Raw genomic sequence first — 17,306 nt, forward strand, 5'->3', positions numbered from 1 at the left:
TATATAAAATCTGTTATCACTTATCTCAAAAACAACCACAAAACCTAAAATGAATTGTTCATCATTGATCATGTTAATTATTGATTATTATTATTAATAACTAGATAATTATTGACATTATTGTAAGATCCAGCTTGTAAGCAGGATTGACAGTACATTCGCACAAGATTCACATAATGGAAATTCTTTATAAATCAACATTTGTATTTATGGGCCTAAAGCTGTTCAAGAACCCTTCCTAAGGCCAAAAAGGTAGTCGTTACTAGTTTTGTTTTCATTCACATCAAAAGGCCTCAGCCAGACAGCGCGTCTGAAGTGCTTTGGAAAGCTATCCGAGACGTGTTCAGAAGCAAGAGAGAACAAACAGTACAGGAATTTTCCAAGCAGCCACTGCACGAATACATTGTATTTATTGAAAATAGAGCTTTAGTGCCAGACAGGTTGTCGAGAACACCGAGCAAAGCAGCCAGTGAGAATGACGGCCCTCAACAGAGTGCTAATGAACTGGGCGGGCCAGCAGCGCTTGGGACTTACCTGTGACTTTGCTTCAGAGCTGCAAAGAGAAATGCTGGCTCATGGTACAGTAGCTTTGGGGGGTTTTGATACTCAATGCTTAAGATGACTGGTGTTACTGGATACTTTCCAATGCAAAAACTTCAGCTTTTGTTGTCTATCCAATGCAATTCATACTAGCGTGTGTGACGTGGGCTCGGAAAAGCTGCTTGTGTAACATCATCTGGTCATCAGCGGACCTGAACTCTTCACCGTGTCTTTTCACTGAGGCATTTGCTCGGCTCCTGTAACTCCGCTAGATGTGGTCAGATCTGTTAGAAGACATGTGACCTCATCCTGCCCAGACAGTGAACTGTGTTGAGTTCATTTCAGGACGTGCTATATTTAGGTCTGAGCAGTTTCAGAAATAGTATAAATGTGTCGTTACTAAACATACAGACAAATGGCGATTTATATTTCCGTTTGTGTTCTGTATTTTAAGATAACTTTGTATAGTACAAATAAGCTTTACAGATGTCTATTGGAAAGGGTTTAAATAATATTTTTCATGCTTATTCCATGAGCCATAAACAATTATTGCACATACACCTGTGGAACAGGCACTAACAGTTTACAGGCAGCAAACAATCACGGTTCCAATAATGTATAGGAGAGTAAAGAGACTTTTCTACTGACTAAAAAAACACCAGAAGAAAGATGTCCAGGGTTTCTGCTGCAGGAGGCATGATGACTGCAGATGTGGCCAGAGCAATAAACTGCTATGTCCTATAGGATGCCTAAGACAATGCTACAGGGAGACAGGAAGGACTGTGGCAAAATACACTACAATTTCATAATATAATACAGTAGAATCAGTAATGTTGTGAAATATCATTACAATTTAAAGGAACTGTTTTCTTTTATCTTTTATGCATGGTGTCCACATTTGTGGACAGTTAATTTAACTCCATTTAGGCACACACACACACACACACACACACACACACGTTTACATTTGTGAAAAGTGGGGACATCCCATAGGCGTAATGGTTTTTCTACTGTACAGACCGTATATTCTATTGCCCTACACCAAACCTACCCCTAAACCTACCCCTCACAGGAGACTTTCTGCTATTTCAGATTTTCAATACACTCCATTCTGTGTGATTTATAAGCGTTTTGAAAAGTGGGGACATGGGGTAATGTCCTGAAAAGTCACCTTCTCCTTGTAATACCTGTCATACCTTTGTCATTATACACATTTATGTCCTCATTTGTCACAAAAACGTGCGCGCACACACACACACACACACACACACATCCCCTAAACCTACCCCTTACAGAAAACCTGTTTGCATTGTTACACTTTCAGATAAACATCATTTACTATTTTTTATATATATATTTTCCCCCTCGTGGGGACCTGCCAACTTAGTTGAAAGAAAAATGTCTGATTTTATATTTGTGTTTTAAAAAGGTACTGAATGATATTTACAATACATTTTCATGACTGCACATCTGCACTGCAAAAAAAAAAGTTACTGCAATTAGTTTAAATAATTAAAAATGTGTTGCGCTAACTTAAAACTACACTTATCATATTTAGTCAAGCACGAACACTTACTTTCTTGAGTTGAAGCAACATAGTATTACTTATTCTAATGTTGACATTTAAGTTGTGATAACTAATTGCAGCAATCATTCATAGCTTAAAAATGATCAAACTTATCAAAACTGATAAAAATGATCAAATAAATTGAAATTTAAAATACAGGAGCAAAAATTTCCAATAGAATTTTCGTGATTGCTTTATACTTCTGCATGCATTAATTCATTCAATTCATGTCCCTTCTGGGACACATGGTGTCAGTATACTCCATGTCAGAGATGCAGATGGCTGTGCTGGACCAATTCATGAAAATGATATGAGGCAGTTCTTATGACACTGAGGTTCTCACGCCTAGGGGCAGGTGTTCATGAGATACAATACTGCGGAAGCTTGAGAATTTATCAGCCACAGGCATTTGGGAGTAGAAACTGTGCAACACAAGATTCAACATATTTCTTTCTTAACCATTATACTCATACATCTTGTAGCCTACTTCTGCATCGCTCTTCACTGGGTTAGGCATTTTAGGGGATGGCAATTAAGGACCCACAGCACAACAAATGTCATGCATGTCTCGAAAAATCCATGTTGAACTTTCTCAGTGCAACATTTCTTTGATGCACTGCCCCCGTTTTGTGTAAGTTCTGCATTGAATTATTAATGCAATTGCATCTTTCAGTTTCTCTGCAACTATAGCAACACCAAAGTGACCTTCCTCAACAGCGATGGCAATGTGACATTTGTTCTCGTTTCAGCTGATGTTACAAATAGCTGTTTTTCATTATCAGCGTTGCTTAAAATGGCTTCAAGAGATACTGACAGGTTTGAACAAGACTCTGAAATATATTTGCAGCAAAAGTGGAACAAACCCTGGAGCAAAGTGGGAGTAAGGAATTTGGGATTTTTTTTGCAAAAAATAAATAAATAAAAGTTTATATATGACCACGTTTCTGTTCCAGTATTTTTCAACCGTCCTAGTGCAACTACAAAGATAAGTGGTCTATGCCATGGACAGGAGTTAACCTTTTTTTATGCTAACCTTTATGGTTACCTAAATTGTTTCTGCAGAGTCATAAACCCATGACTATGGTTAGTTTTATACTCTGAAAATAGCCTATAGACATTTTTTGCCTTTATTTTTTTAATTTATGGTGCATTTTTGTTGCTTTTGGTTACATTTTGGAGGCACGATGGATGGATGGATGGATGGATGGACTACATTTTGGGTCGTAAATACTCTTGTCTTCATCCAAAAAAATTCTGCTTACTTTTTACAATCACTTAAAATGATAGGCCAAATGACATTTCATTAAGTGAACAAGACCATTTGGTTTTACCATTTGAAGAAATTCCTTATGGGCAGCAGGGAAATCGTCTTTAAACATGACATCGCAGTAAGAATGAACATTCCCTTGAGGATCTAGCATATCACAAAGATAGGCTAATTAATGTATGATCAGAACTATTTTTATTTTATTTATTTTTTTATTGCAAGTATAAACACTTAACAATTAATGTAACATTGGATGACATTATGAATACAGAAATTACATAGGAAGACAAAGTAGAGAGAAAAAAATTATAATAATAATAAAAAATAAACAAGAATTCATAGATAAAACAAAAAATACAGAGGTAGTAATTCAAGAATTATGTACCATTCAGCAGATCATTCTACAGTTTCACAAATTTGACACTTTTTTCGGTATTCATATTTTCTTTGTGCTATAATTAAGTAGTTAAAGTCACAAAGAAAATGATGTAATTTTGGAGATGTTGAAGAAAATGTACATTTATGAATATAATATTTTCCCGAATAAAAGAAATACATTTTCTTATATATTCTATGTTATGTTTACAATGAGAAAAATAACGAAATATATCACACGTAGTAACATCAATGTCTACGGATGACATTATGAATACAGAAATTACATAGGAAGACAAAGTAGAGAGAAAAAAAGTATAATAATAATAAAAATAAACAAGAATTCATAGATAAAAAAAAAAATACAGAGGTAGTAATTCAAGAATTATGTACCATTCAGCAGATCATTCTACAGTTTCACAAATTTGACACTTTTTTCGGTATTCATATTTTCTTTGTGTTATAATTAAGTAGTTAAAGTCACAAAGAAAATGATGTAATTTTGGAGATGTTGAAGAAAATGTACATTTATGAATATAATATTTTCCCGAATAAAAGAAATACATTTTCTTATATATTCTATGTTATGTTTACAATGAGAAAAATAACGAAATATATCACACGTAGTAACATCAATGTCTACATTAGATTTTGAAGAAAATAATTTTGACACTGTATGATCAGAACTTTCATTTTTTTTATTATGCGACATATACAAAAGTCAGGGTAACAAAGGATAAAAGTATATATATATATATATATACATACACATATCCATATATACACATACACATATATATATATATATATATATACACACATAATCAGAGACACGCATGACCTTTACATACTCAAATATTTTGAAGCCAGAACACAAGCTGACAGTTTTAATTGCCTTTCTATTAGTACTATGTTGAATAGTACACAAGTAATTTTTCAACTCTTTAAAAAACACTGTAAAACAGTGTAAAATGTACACTTATGAATGTGAAACTTAACCAACAAAATAAACAGATTAATAACAAAAACTTAGTTATTTACATTATCATAATTAAAATATCCAAAAACGACATTTTCAAAATGCAAATTAAAATGAAAGAGTACCTTTTCTTTGATAAACATAGAGACATCATGCCATAACTTTTTAACATAACTACAGTGCCACTGTATGATCAGAGCTAACATGATTGTGACGTCATCGCTCTTGATCAACTAACCAATCACATTCGTATCCTGTCGCACACAAAGCAGGCCGCTTCGGAATCCCGCAACGCTATTGGCCGAACGACATGGCAGACACAGGATTATCCGCTTCATGGTAGGTTGGTACCGTGCAGACGCGTTTAAAAACGCCCAAGCAGGAGTCCGCAATTACCGCGTTTTGTTTTAGCATCACCCTGCAGCGGAACATTGTGACGTCGTCATGAGCAGCGCACGGGTCTTCTGTGGAGTCCCTTGATTGACAGCTCGCAGCAAAATATTCCCTTCTTTTCCTACAACGGCGTTGTAGACAAGATGCACATGTGATTTGTGTTTTTGTTTTGGTTGTTAGAAAGCATCCGTTTCCGACTACAGCTATGCAGTTTCTAACTTCAATGCTTTTTATGATTAGTTAAAGTTGCATTGAACTTGCATCTGCATTGCGTTCCGCTGTTGTGCTGGGCTGTGGAGCTGGAGGAAGCATGGGACTGCCTGCGTTAGAGTTCAGCGACTGCTATGTGGACAGCCCTCAGTTCCGAGAGAGGCTGAAGTCTCATGAGCTGGAATTAGAGAAGACCAATAAATTCATCAAGGAGCTGATTAAGGACGGGAACGCTTTAATTCAAGCCCTGAAATGTAAGATATGTTTCGTTGTCTTGTGTAATAAACAACCTGTTACAGATTAATAAACACATGATATAGTCTTTAAAGAGCCACTTGCTTAACGTCAAGACAGAGTAGAGAGCTTAAGATTTGTTAAACTACGTTTAAGTGAATAATTTGTCACTTTTAAGCCTGTTATAAACTGGAATAGTTTACATCTAGTAGCCCCAAAAGTATTTGGATTCTTAAAGGGGTCATATGATGCTTTTTTTTAAAGATCATTATTTTGTGTATTTGGTGTAACAGAATATGTTGACATGCTTTAATGTTCAAAAAACACATTCTTTTTCAAATACTGTACATTATTGTAGGAAAGATAGGCTAATTAATGTATGATCAGAACTATTTTTATTTTATTTATTTTTTTATTGCAAGTATAAACACTTAACAATTAATGTAACATTGGATGACATTATGAATACAGAAATTACATAGGAAGACAAAGTAGAGAGAAAAAAAGTATAATAATAATAAAAATAAACAAGAATTCATAGATAAAAAAAAAAATACAGAGGTAGTAATTCAAGAATTATGTACCATTCAGCAGATCATTCTACAGTTTCACAAATTTGACACTTTTTTCGGTATTCATATTTTCTTTGTGTTATAATTAAGTAGTTAAAGTCACAAAGAAAATGATGTAATTTTGGAGATGTTGAAGAAAATGTACATTTATGAATATATTATTTTCCCGAATAAAAGAAATACATTTTCTTATATATTCTATGTTATGTTTACAATGAGAAAAATAACGAAATATATCACACGTAGTAACATCAATGTCTACATTAGATTTTGAAGAAAATAATTTTGACACTGTATGATCAGAACTTTCATTTTTTTTATTATGCGACATATACAAAAGTCAGGGTAACAAAGGATAAAAGTATATATATATATATATATACATACACATATCCATATATACACATACACATATATATATATATATATATATACACACATAATCAGAGACACGCATGACCTTTACATACTCAAATATTTTGAAGCCAGAACACAAGCTGACAGTTTTAATTGCCTTTCTATTAGTACTATGTTGAATAGTACACAAGTAATTTTTCAACTCTTTAAAAAACACTGTAAAACAGTGTAAAATGTACACTTATGAATGTGAAACTTAACCAACAAAATAAACAGATTAATAACAAAAACTTAGTTATTTACATTATCATAATTAAAATATCCAAAAACGACATTTTCAAAATGCAAATTAAAATGAAAGAGAACCTTTTCTTTGATAAACATAGAGACATCATGCCATAACTTTTTAACATAACTACAGTGCCACTGTATGATCAGAGCTAACATGATTGTGACGTCATCGCTCTTGATCAACTAACCAATCACATTCGTATCCTGTCGCACACAAAGCAGGCCGCTTCGGAATCCCGCAACGCTATTGGCCGAACGACATGGCAGACACAGGATTATCCGCTTCATGGTAGGTTGGTACCGTGCAGACGCGTTTAAAAACGCCCAAGCAGGAGTCCGCAATTACCGCGTTTTGTTTTAGCATCACCCTGCAGCGGAACATTGTGACGTCGTCATGAGCAGCGCACGGGTCTTCTGTGGAGTCCCTTGATTGACAGCTCGCAGCAAAATATTCCCTTCTTTTCCTACAACGGCGTTGTAGACAAGATGCACATGTGATTTGTGTTTTTGTTTTGGTTGTTAGAAAGCATCCGTTTCCGACTACAGCTATGCAGTTTCTAACTTCAATGCTTTTTATGATTAGTTAAAGTTGCATTGAACTTGCATCTGCATTGCGTTCCGCTGTTGTGCTGGGCTGTGGAGCTGGAGGAAGCATGGGACTGCCTGCGTTAGAGTTCAGCGACTGCTATGTGGACAGCCCTCAGTTCCGAGAGAGGCTGAAGTCTCATGAGCTGGAATTAGAGAAGACCAATAAATTCATCAAGGAGCTGATTAAGGACGGGAACGCTTTAATTCAAGCCCTGAAATGTAAGATATGTTTCGTTGTCTTGTGTAATAAACAACCTGTTACAGATTAATAAACACATGATATAGTCTTTAAAGAGCCACTTGCTTAACGTCAAGACAGAGTAGAGAGCTTAAGATTTGTTAAACTACGTTTAAGTGAATAATTTGTCACTTTTAAGCCTGTTATAAACTGGAATAGTTTACATCTAGTAGCCCCAAAAGTATTTGGATTCTTAAAGGGGTCATATGATGCTTTTTTTTAAAGATCATTATTTTGCGCTATCTCTATCTCTCTCTCTCTCGCGCGCTCGCTCTCTCTCTCTCGCGCTCTCTCGCTCTCTCTGGCTCTCTCTCTCTCTCTCTCTCTCGCGCTCGCTCTAGTACTGGAATCATGAGCTTTAACAACATTTGTCTGGGCAAGTCATAATTAAGGATGGGAAAAGAGAGATATGTTTGCTTTCAAGTTTTGAAAATATGATGTGTTAGCTCGTTAGGTTTCTCTATTACCCTTCTGTAAAAAATTTTTTTACAAAGCTCCTCGGTCTGAAAAAGCGAGGTGTGCTCTGAAATATAAAATATAAGAATACATGTAAATATTTTCAAAATGTTTACTGTGTGTGTATTTATATATACATAATAAATATACAGAGTACACATACAGTTTTCTATTATTATTTTCATCAGCAATATGGTTTAGTTATTAAAATCATTAAATTATTGTCCGTGCAGAGGCTATTCCGTTTTATTGATCTATGGTGCATTAATTTTGATTCTTTACACATGTAATGATGTCCAATGACTTGTTTGCATTATTTTTGCAATATTTTATTTATTTGTAAGACTTTTTTATGACTAAATTTGGTAATGGGAGAGTAAAATTATTTTTAAAACGTACACCGTTCAAACTAGGCTGCTTATGTTGAAGTGTTTGGGATGTGGTTTTTGATGATGAGACCTTTTTTGTAATCAGGCTCTCAAAAAGTATATAACAATTTGGATATAGATTTATCGGCCAACATATTGGTTATCGGCTTTCAAAAATAAAGAATTATCAGTTATCGGTATTGGCCAAAATGTTCATATCGGTGCATCCCTACTTTTATTTTGGATGCGATTAATCGCGATTAATCGTTTGACAGTACTAATACACACACACACACACACACACACACACACACATAAATTATAATACAACTTATAATTCACAAAACTGTTTGTCAGGCATGTCACAAAGACACAGTTTGGGTAGATTGCTCTCCAAAAAGCCTTTTAAAAGGTTGAGTCTTTGTTTCACACACTGCTGAGAGTTTCTCAGGGTATAAAGGGAAAGATAACTTTTACCTCCCAAAGGATGAGGCTGTTTTCACACTGCACAGCTGTGAGAGGAGATTCAGTAGTGCTTCCCTGCAGGGATCAGGGAACATCCACAGATTCACGCATGAGAGGACAACAAAGAAACAGCGTGTGTGTTTTAGTTTGGTTAGTGCTCCATGAGGAGTGGGTTGGAAGGGAAATTAGGGCAGCCTCCGCTGGATAATTATTGTCGCTCTATAATCTAAGCCCTCTGTGTCTGGAGGCAACCTACGATAACTGATGTGGCTTCTCTTTAAGACTCCAGTCTGTGGCGTTGAGCATGAGTGAAGCAGGATTATCGTTAGTAGGATTACATATCCTCTTTAATAAAGAAACTCAGTTACACTATGAGATTATAACTGCATTAAGTGTGCTTTTACGCACAGGATTACAATCAAACAAGGCTCTCTATTACTTACTATAAGTGATGGATTATGGATGCATTAATAATGTATGGTTGGCATGTTCCTTAAAATGAATTTGTCTTCTGGAAAAGTATTTGGAATACATAACCAGTTACCTAAAATATTATTATTTGAGTAATATATTATGCAATATGAGTTGAATCATCACTATTACTATAGCTCATATTTAGGGTTAGACATTTGAACAAACCCCTAAGCTTATGTTTTTAACTTTTTTTGTAACTCTCATACCACTCATTCCATGCTTTTGAGAGGTGTTTTGATATTCCTTATCAAATTCTTAGGCGGTCTGACTGAAGGTTGGCATGACATTTTTCTCTCTTTTTTTTTAATCTGTTACACTTGAATGTATATCACAATACAGAACAAAAATCTTCCACTGCTTCCTTTTTTTCAATCAATTTTAAGATTTTTCTGGCAGATGAGAAAACTATCTAAAAACATAGTTTTCATGGTCAAGTGTCACCCATATTTTCTTCAGAAACGTTACTGTATATATTAGCCAATATTAGATGGTTGATTGTATAAACAGGCTCATTTCCTCTATTTTTATGTAGATCATATCTAACACTCACATAAAGTTAATCTTTAAAAACCCTAACAATTTCGTAGCACTGTTAAGTTTAATCTTTTGCATATGTCAAAATGAATATACATTTTTCATACTTTATTGCTTTGTTGCCTAAATTGACTTGTAGAATTTAAAATGACTGAATTTAGTTTTTTAAATGACTGATTTTAGTATTTTATTTTGTATTCGTTTAGAAAAAATTACCATACAGTTTTAATATTGGCCACTTATTTGGCCACAGCATAAAAAATAATTATTGGCTTGTCACTTGCTAGAATTGGAATATTGTGCATCCTCAGGGGGAAATAAATAATAAGAATGAATTAATAAATAAAAAGTAGTTTAATTGTTATGTGCTTGTGTTTGAAAAGACAGTTAAAGGGGTCATATGATGCGATTTCAATTTTTCCTTTCTCTTTGAAGTGTTACAAGCTCTTGGTGCATAAAGAAGATCTGTAAAGTTGCAAAGACTAAAGTCTCAAATCCAAAGAGATATTCTTTATAAAAGTTAAGAGTCAACCACGCCTACCTAAAACGGCTCGTTCTAACACGCCCCCACATATCTACCTCACTATTTGTGCGGCGTTATGCAACTCTTCCCACATCTTCACGCAACGAAAGAAGGCGTAACTTTTATTCTCGCTGTAGTATTGTTGCCGCCGCCGCCATGTCGTGAAGGCACTGTGTGCTTCGTTGTGAAAGCGAAACTACTTTGTTTGGTCTTCCAAAAGAGGATGATATCTGCTTTGTCATGCCTGGAGCTGATCCGTGCTGGTTGCTGAGGAAATACTTCAACTTCGCGCTGTCGATTGCCGGATCGGCTTTCACCGTGGACGAAGCGGAGTCCAGCCCGGGGTCGTCACATGTGGTTGCCGCAGGCATCACAATATGGTAAGGGACGTAACATTTCCATCACACGCTTGAGGAATTCGGCCAATCAGAGCACACCTCGCTTTTTCAGACCGATGAGCTTTGTAAAAATCGACGCGTTTCAGAAAGACGGGGCATAGAGGAGAAACAATAATGTACAGTATGTGGAAAATAATGTGTTTTTTTAACCTTAAACCGCATCAACACATTTCATTACACCAAATACACAAAATAATGTTCTTTTTAGCAGCATCATATGACCCCTTTAAAGGGTTATCATCATCACCTCGTTGGGCTCATTTTAGACAATCATGCAGTAGTCTGCATAAAACTGGAAAAAAATGTACAGTCCGACAGTTTTCAACATCCCTTTTCCAGGCAGGAAAAAGGAAGCATTGCTCACTTGCTTCATTCATCGGAATGTTCCGGCGGGTTCAATATGAGTCAAGTTCTGTTGACAGAATTATTTTGTTGTACTCAACATTAGAGCTTAAAGGTACCATGACATGCTGCTTTTTAGATGCTTTTATATAGGCCTAAGTGGTCCCTAGTACTGTATCTGAAGTCTCTTTCCCGAAATTCAGCCTTGGTGTAGAATTTCAGCCACTACGAGCCAGTCCCACAATGAGCTTTCCTTAGGACGTGCCATTTCTGTGTCTGTAGCTTTAAATGCTAATGAGGAGGAGAGAGGCGGGGCAACTGCCATGCTTCGCTCGTTCGCAAGCCATGATGTCTCTCGAGGGAAAAAAAATATTGCGCTCGCCTCGCACGGTAGTAGCTCATTTTCTCATGGGCGGGCCAAATTCTCATGGGCGGGCAAAGCAGAGAAAGGGGAGGTAACCTTTCCCCGTATTACGACATAAAGGGAAGATTCCAGATTGGGCCATCTGAGCTTTCATTTTCTCAAAGGCGAAGCAGGATACCCAGGGCTCGGTTTACACCTATCGCCATTTCTAGCCACTGGGGGACCATAGGCAGTGCTAGGGGAACTCATATTAATGTTAAAAAAGTGAAATTTTCATGCCATGGGACCTTTAACAAAATCATTTCAGCTATCAATATGCTATTGATAGAGCTTAACTTGTATTGAACCGGGAGCATTCCTAAAAGTTTAGGCCGGGATGCAAAATTCAGCTTACATTTATCTTTTTCTGTTGCAAAAAGAATGTAAGAAACTGATGGTCTTCGTTCTGCTCAAAGCTTCTTTGAAGTGTCAAGAGCCATACATTTGTGGTGAGGAGGTAATTTATTGTCTTGTTTGTGGTTTTATGCCGTCTGCTCTGGGATAAGCAGTTTTTTTTCTTGTATGATGTGAAGTATGAGACATTCTCACTGGTTAAGACTTCCTGTTTAGTGCAGTGTCCTCTTTGACCAAAACATCCTTCATGAATTCAAAGCATATGTCACAATCTTTCCATGCTACAAATTGAGCTAGCAAATTTGTCATGTCTGTCAGCCTCAAGTGGAAGTCACATGTAGATGTCCTTTACATTTTCATTATTCTGTCTTACAGAAAGGAATTGTTCACACAAATATATATATATATAAAGTTTTATTTACTCTCTCTCTTGTTGTTCAAAAACGACAATTCACCATGAATGTAGGTCAACTCTTCTTATGCTCTTTATTATAAACATAACTAAGAGCAGCTTGGTCATTCTTCAAAATACCTTCGTTTTTTTCTTTCATGAAAGTTTTTTTGGGGATGAACTAATCCTGTAATGTTGAAACAGAACCTCCACAAAGGTAAACTGATGCAGGAGCTCCAGATTTATTTGAACCTGGTCTGTGGACTTAGATGAACCTTTGCTTAAACATGACCCGTGTTGACTCGGAGGCTTCTGCTTGTTTCATTGGTGAGCTTTGCCAGGGCTTTTTAATTAGCGAGCCACAGCAGTCTGGGGTTGAGGAACCATGTGCGGTTTGGAAACTAGCTCAGCCTGTGTGAAATTTTGTGTGCGTGTGCCACAGTTTAAGTTCTGTTATAAATTAAATTGATCTTATTTTAACATTCTCCTGCTGTACCGTAAAAGTTAATGAGTTGGAGGGCAGAGAGAGGACACACTTGGATTGCTTCATAACTGTGTCCTCACTGCTGTCCAGCTGGTTGTGAAATGCATTTAGGTACCTGCACAGGAAATTATTCTGCAGTTCAGCGAGTTTAAAGGAATAAAAGAGCCAAAAGAAACTTTTGAAGCCTTAATATAAGAGATTCCTGTAAGAAAAAAAACCCTCTAGTAATGCTAATAAAATAGTAATACTAGAACTCTGACAAATCAAATGTATTTAATAAATCAACATTTAAATAAAAACTGTATAAATAAAAAATGGTGTATAAATATTTAAAATTAATTAAGGCTGTTTTTGTATCAACATTTTAATATAATGTTGGATAATTATGTTTTGCTACAATTTTTTTGTTGAAATATAGACATTTAAACTGTGACTAATAATTTTAAGTTTCAAATCAAATGCATTTGATTACATTACAGTATAATATAATGCAATGCTATCAGAAAAGTGCAATAAAGTTCATTAAATTCATTCACAATATGTACATATATTCTTATGCATAATATGCTAAAAAAGTCTCCGGTTTAGATTTTTGCATCCCATTCTGGGCATGTTCAAAATTCTAATCATAACACAGTTGTCAATTATTAAATGTTTAGCTACTTACATATTGAATCTCACTTTTTGACCTTAAAACTGAAGCGTCATGCTGAAATTCTTGTTGTGTTTGCAGATTTGAAAGACTAAGGTAAAATTAGTTTGAGCTCAGTCTACAGTTTCTGTAGTTTGGCTTTTACAGACAAACAAACGCATGTATATGGCTCAGTTTTTGAGCCGGTAATACGCCAGATCTCCTTGCAGTTGAATAATTTTTGTGACTTAACTTTATCTGTTATCTTAACTTAAGCCATTTAGTCTGAAGGTCAAATACTCCTAAAAGTTACAGAATTTACAATCTTTCTCCTTTAGGAAAACAAACCAAAACCATCATTTTCTGAAGCAGCCATGCCATTTTAATTTGCTTCTACAAACCTTTGAGCTCTTTTATTGTAACTGGTGTTTCACGGGACTCAACATCACAAGTGCTGTACCAGGTGACCCACTGAGCAAGTTTACATCAAAAACCAAACTGTATAAGCATGGGTTGTGTTAAAGAATATTGAAAATAAGGTTCCATCAGTGCACAATGCAGCAACACAATGGAATTTCGAGCCTCAAGCAGCACATATAATTCCATTCCATGAACTCGGACTTGTCTGACGATGAGTAACCACGGTAACTAATAGTATGGTGTCATTATACCACAGGCTCTGTGGAACATAACAAATGGTTAAATGTTTGCTTATAAGACCCTGTCCACGCGAACGTGGTTATTTTTAAAACCGCAGCTTTTTCACACGCAAACGCAGCACCAGGTCACTGAAACCGAACGTTTTTGAAAACGCCTGCCAGGGTGAAGTTTTTCAAAAACTCCGGTTGCAGTGTTATCGTGTAGACAGCGAAACCGGAGTTTTTGGCTTGTGACGTCGGAGCACGCGCTGTTATCTCCACCCACTGGAGACTTTTTCAGGCTTCTGATTGGCCAACATGGCTTTACGGTTGAGATTATATCGCCACCTGTTGGTTTGGCATGCTCTTGACAGTGCTTCATAGCATGCTTTTGCGTTTTCATGTGGACGGAGATTTTTTTTTTTAAACGGAAGAAGGAAAATCTCAGTTTATAAAAATACCCGTGGACATGGCCTAAGTAGACCTGCAGTTGCACAAAATTTCAGTTGGCCAAAGCACTTCTGCATTTTGCCCGTAGCTCTAATTGCAACCTGCCGTATTTGGGCTTAATTAGCATGCTGCTGAGACTTGCTGTAGGTGTCACGTACAGCATTTTTCAGCCTTTGCCGTCTCATCTGGAGAGGAAAGCAAAACGCTGGTGTTTTTTGACAAGATGTAGGAGAGTCAGGCAGATGTTAATAATGATTTTTCCCCATCATTGTGCCAAATATTGTCTGACTGCTCCACAGTCAGCCTCTCCGCTGTCTGTTATACAGTAAAAACCTCTCTTTGGCCTGTTGACGGCACAGGAACAAAGGGGAAGTGGGCGTTCAAGCATGAGGCAGCACAGAGTACTGCTAAGAACACAGGCTTTTGTTCAATCTGACAATCCCAGAAATCGCCGTAAACACTTTGGAATTTCGGAAAACATCTCTCAGGATTCTAAGAAACTTAGGTTGATGCATTTAGAGATGAACATTACTGTCTGTTGTGACTGTAATAATATATATTCTTATTCTTACTCATCAGTCCCAAAATCCCAAATTCCTCTTTTCCAAAGCCGTAAAACGTGTAGGCGTTGGGTAACGTCCCCTTCGGTTATTTAACTCTCTCTGTGAATGCTGAGCATTGTGGCCAGAGGCCGCTCTCCCATGACTCGTTGTGTGTAGAACCAGAGTCCCCAAGAGGAGCGCAGTAAGACAATGGGCCAGTGTTCACAGGGTCTGACTGGGCCGGCTAGAACCGTTGAAGTCAAGATACTCATTGCCCCTTAGAGATGAGGCAGGGACTTGAAATGTCCTGCCAGCGTGCGACGGTTGATCTAGTTCTTCTCATTAACCTGTCAAATGAATGCTTGATGTTGCTGCTTTGGTTTACGTTCCAACTTTGATTACTTTAAAGCAAAAGTTGTCCAAGATTGCGGGCTCAACCGCTAAACTACATTGGAAAAGCTGCTGGAAGAATTGTTTTAGAAAGATTTCAACATGATTAATTAGGGACAACAGAATGTTTCAGAAAACTGCCAAGATTAATTGGATGTAATCTCTGAAGGATTGAGGGGAAATGGGAGCACTATATTTTTAAGTAGTTTATCCTCCTCAACTTTTGATAGGTGCCTGAAAGTTTTCAGTTCCCTCTATATGAGTTTCAATAACTCTTTAACTACTTTATTTTTGCAGGCTTTATAATGAGTTTGAGTGGCTTTTTAAAATTAACATTTATAATATACTGTAGCAATATTCATTTTTATAGCATTATCCACAGAAGCAGTGGGTTAGCCTTAACCTAAATTGCTGATATGAAGGCAGACATTTCAGATGCCTAAGGTTCCTTTGTGTGCACTTGTTTCTTTACTTTTTCAAAACGTTCTTAAAATAAATTCTCCAAAATACCATTGATACTACAATTATTGGTTTTACCAAAACTACTACTTAAAGCATATCTATACTATTTTGTTGTGCTTTAAATTGCAATTTAATCATAATAAATTTGTAATTACGAATGTCTTTAAATGCACAAATAATTTTAATTATGCACAAATAATTAAAGTTACCATAAATGCCTGTCTGTACATGCAACAGTACCCTTGAATCATATTTCAAAGACAATAGAATTATAAAATGACATAAAATGTACCTAAAGCCTATTTAAGTGTTGAAAAGCACTCTTAAGCGTAACTAACTGCATTTAATACCATTAAAATCTATAATACATTTTAATTGAATTGTAAATAACATGAAATTAAGTGTCCAAAAACATTATTCATTATTCATTTCACAATTATGCTCTTTTACATTATATTATTTCCGTAATAAGTACATAAAAGTATGCTAAAGTGTACTTTTTCCCCACAATGTTAAATAGATAAATAACACCAACGCAGCACCAGGTCACTGAAACCGAACGTTTTTGAAAACGCCTGCCAGGGTGAAGTTTTTCAAAAACTCCGGTTGCAGTGTTATCGTGTAGACAGCGAAACCGGAGTTTTTGGCTTGTGACGTCGGAGCACGCGCTGTTATCTCCACCCACTGGAGACTTTTTCAGGCTTCTGATTGGCCAACATGGCTTTACGGTTGAGATTATATCGCCACCTGTTGGTTTGGCATGCTCTTGACAGTGCTTCATAGCATGCTTTTGCGTTTTCATGTGGACGGAGATTTTTTTTTTTAAACGGAAGAAGGAAAATCTCAGTTTATAAAAATACCCGTGGACATGGCCTAAGTAGACCTGCAGTTGCACAAAATTTCAGTTGGCCAAAGCACTTCTGCATTTTGCCCGTAGCTCTAATTGCAACCTGCCGTATTTGGGCTTAATTAGCATGCTGCTGAGACTTGCTGTAGGTGTCACGTACAGCATTTTTCAGCCTTTGCCGTCTCATCTGGAGAGGAAAGCAAAACGCTGGTGTTTTTTGACAAGATGTAGGAGAGTCAGGCAGATGTTAATAATGATTTTTCCCCATCATTGTGCCAAATATTGTCTGACTGCTCCACAGTCAGCCTCTCCGCTGTCTGTTATACAGTAAAAACCTCTCTTTGGCCTGTTGACGGCACAGGAACAAAGGGGAAGTGGGCGTTCAAACATGAGGCAGTACAGAGTACTGCTAAGAACACAGGCTTTTGTTCAATCTGACAATCCCAGAAATCGCCGTAAACACTTTGGAATTTCGGAAAACATCTCTCAGGATTCTAAGAAACTTAGGTTGATGCATTTAGAGATGAACATTACTGTCTGTTG

The 17,306-nt window shown here is 36.5% G+C and overlaps 1 protein-coding gene across 1 annotated transcript in view; it reads left to right on the forward strand.

Moving 5' to 3' along the window:
- The first annotated feature begins 7,076 nt into the window (after nt 1–7,076).
- Nucleotides 7,077–17,306, forward strand: part of LOC107581976 (rho GTPase-activating protein 26-like) — an 83,525-nt gene continuing 73,295 nt past the window's right edge. The window contains exon 1 of the mRNA XM_016267672.1: nt 7,077–7,592. Coding sequence (XP_016123158.1) covers nt 7,439–7,592 — 154 coding nt within the window. The 5' untranslated portion in view covers nt 7,077–7,438. The remainder of the gene's footprint in view (nt 7,593–17,306) is intronic.

This window comes from Sinocyclocheilus grahami, unplaced genomic scaffold (genome assembly GCF_001515645.1).
Source record: "Sinocyclocheilus grahami isolate Dianchi unplaced genomic scaffold, SAMN03320097.WGS_v1.1 scaffold39.1, whole genome shotgun sequence".
In the NCBI taxonomy this organism is placed as follows: Eukaryota; Metazoa; Chordata; class Actinopteri; order Cypriniformes; family Cyprinidae; genus Sinocyclocheilus; species Sinocyclocheilus grahami.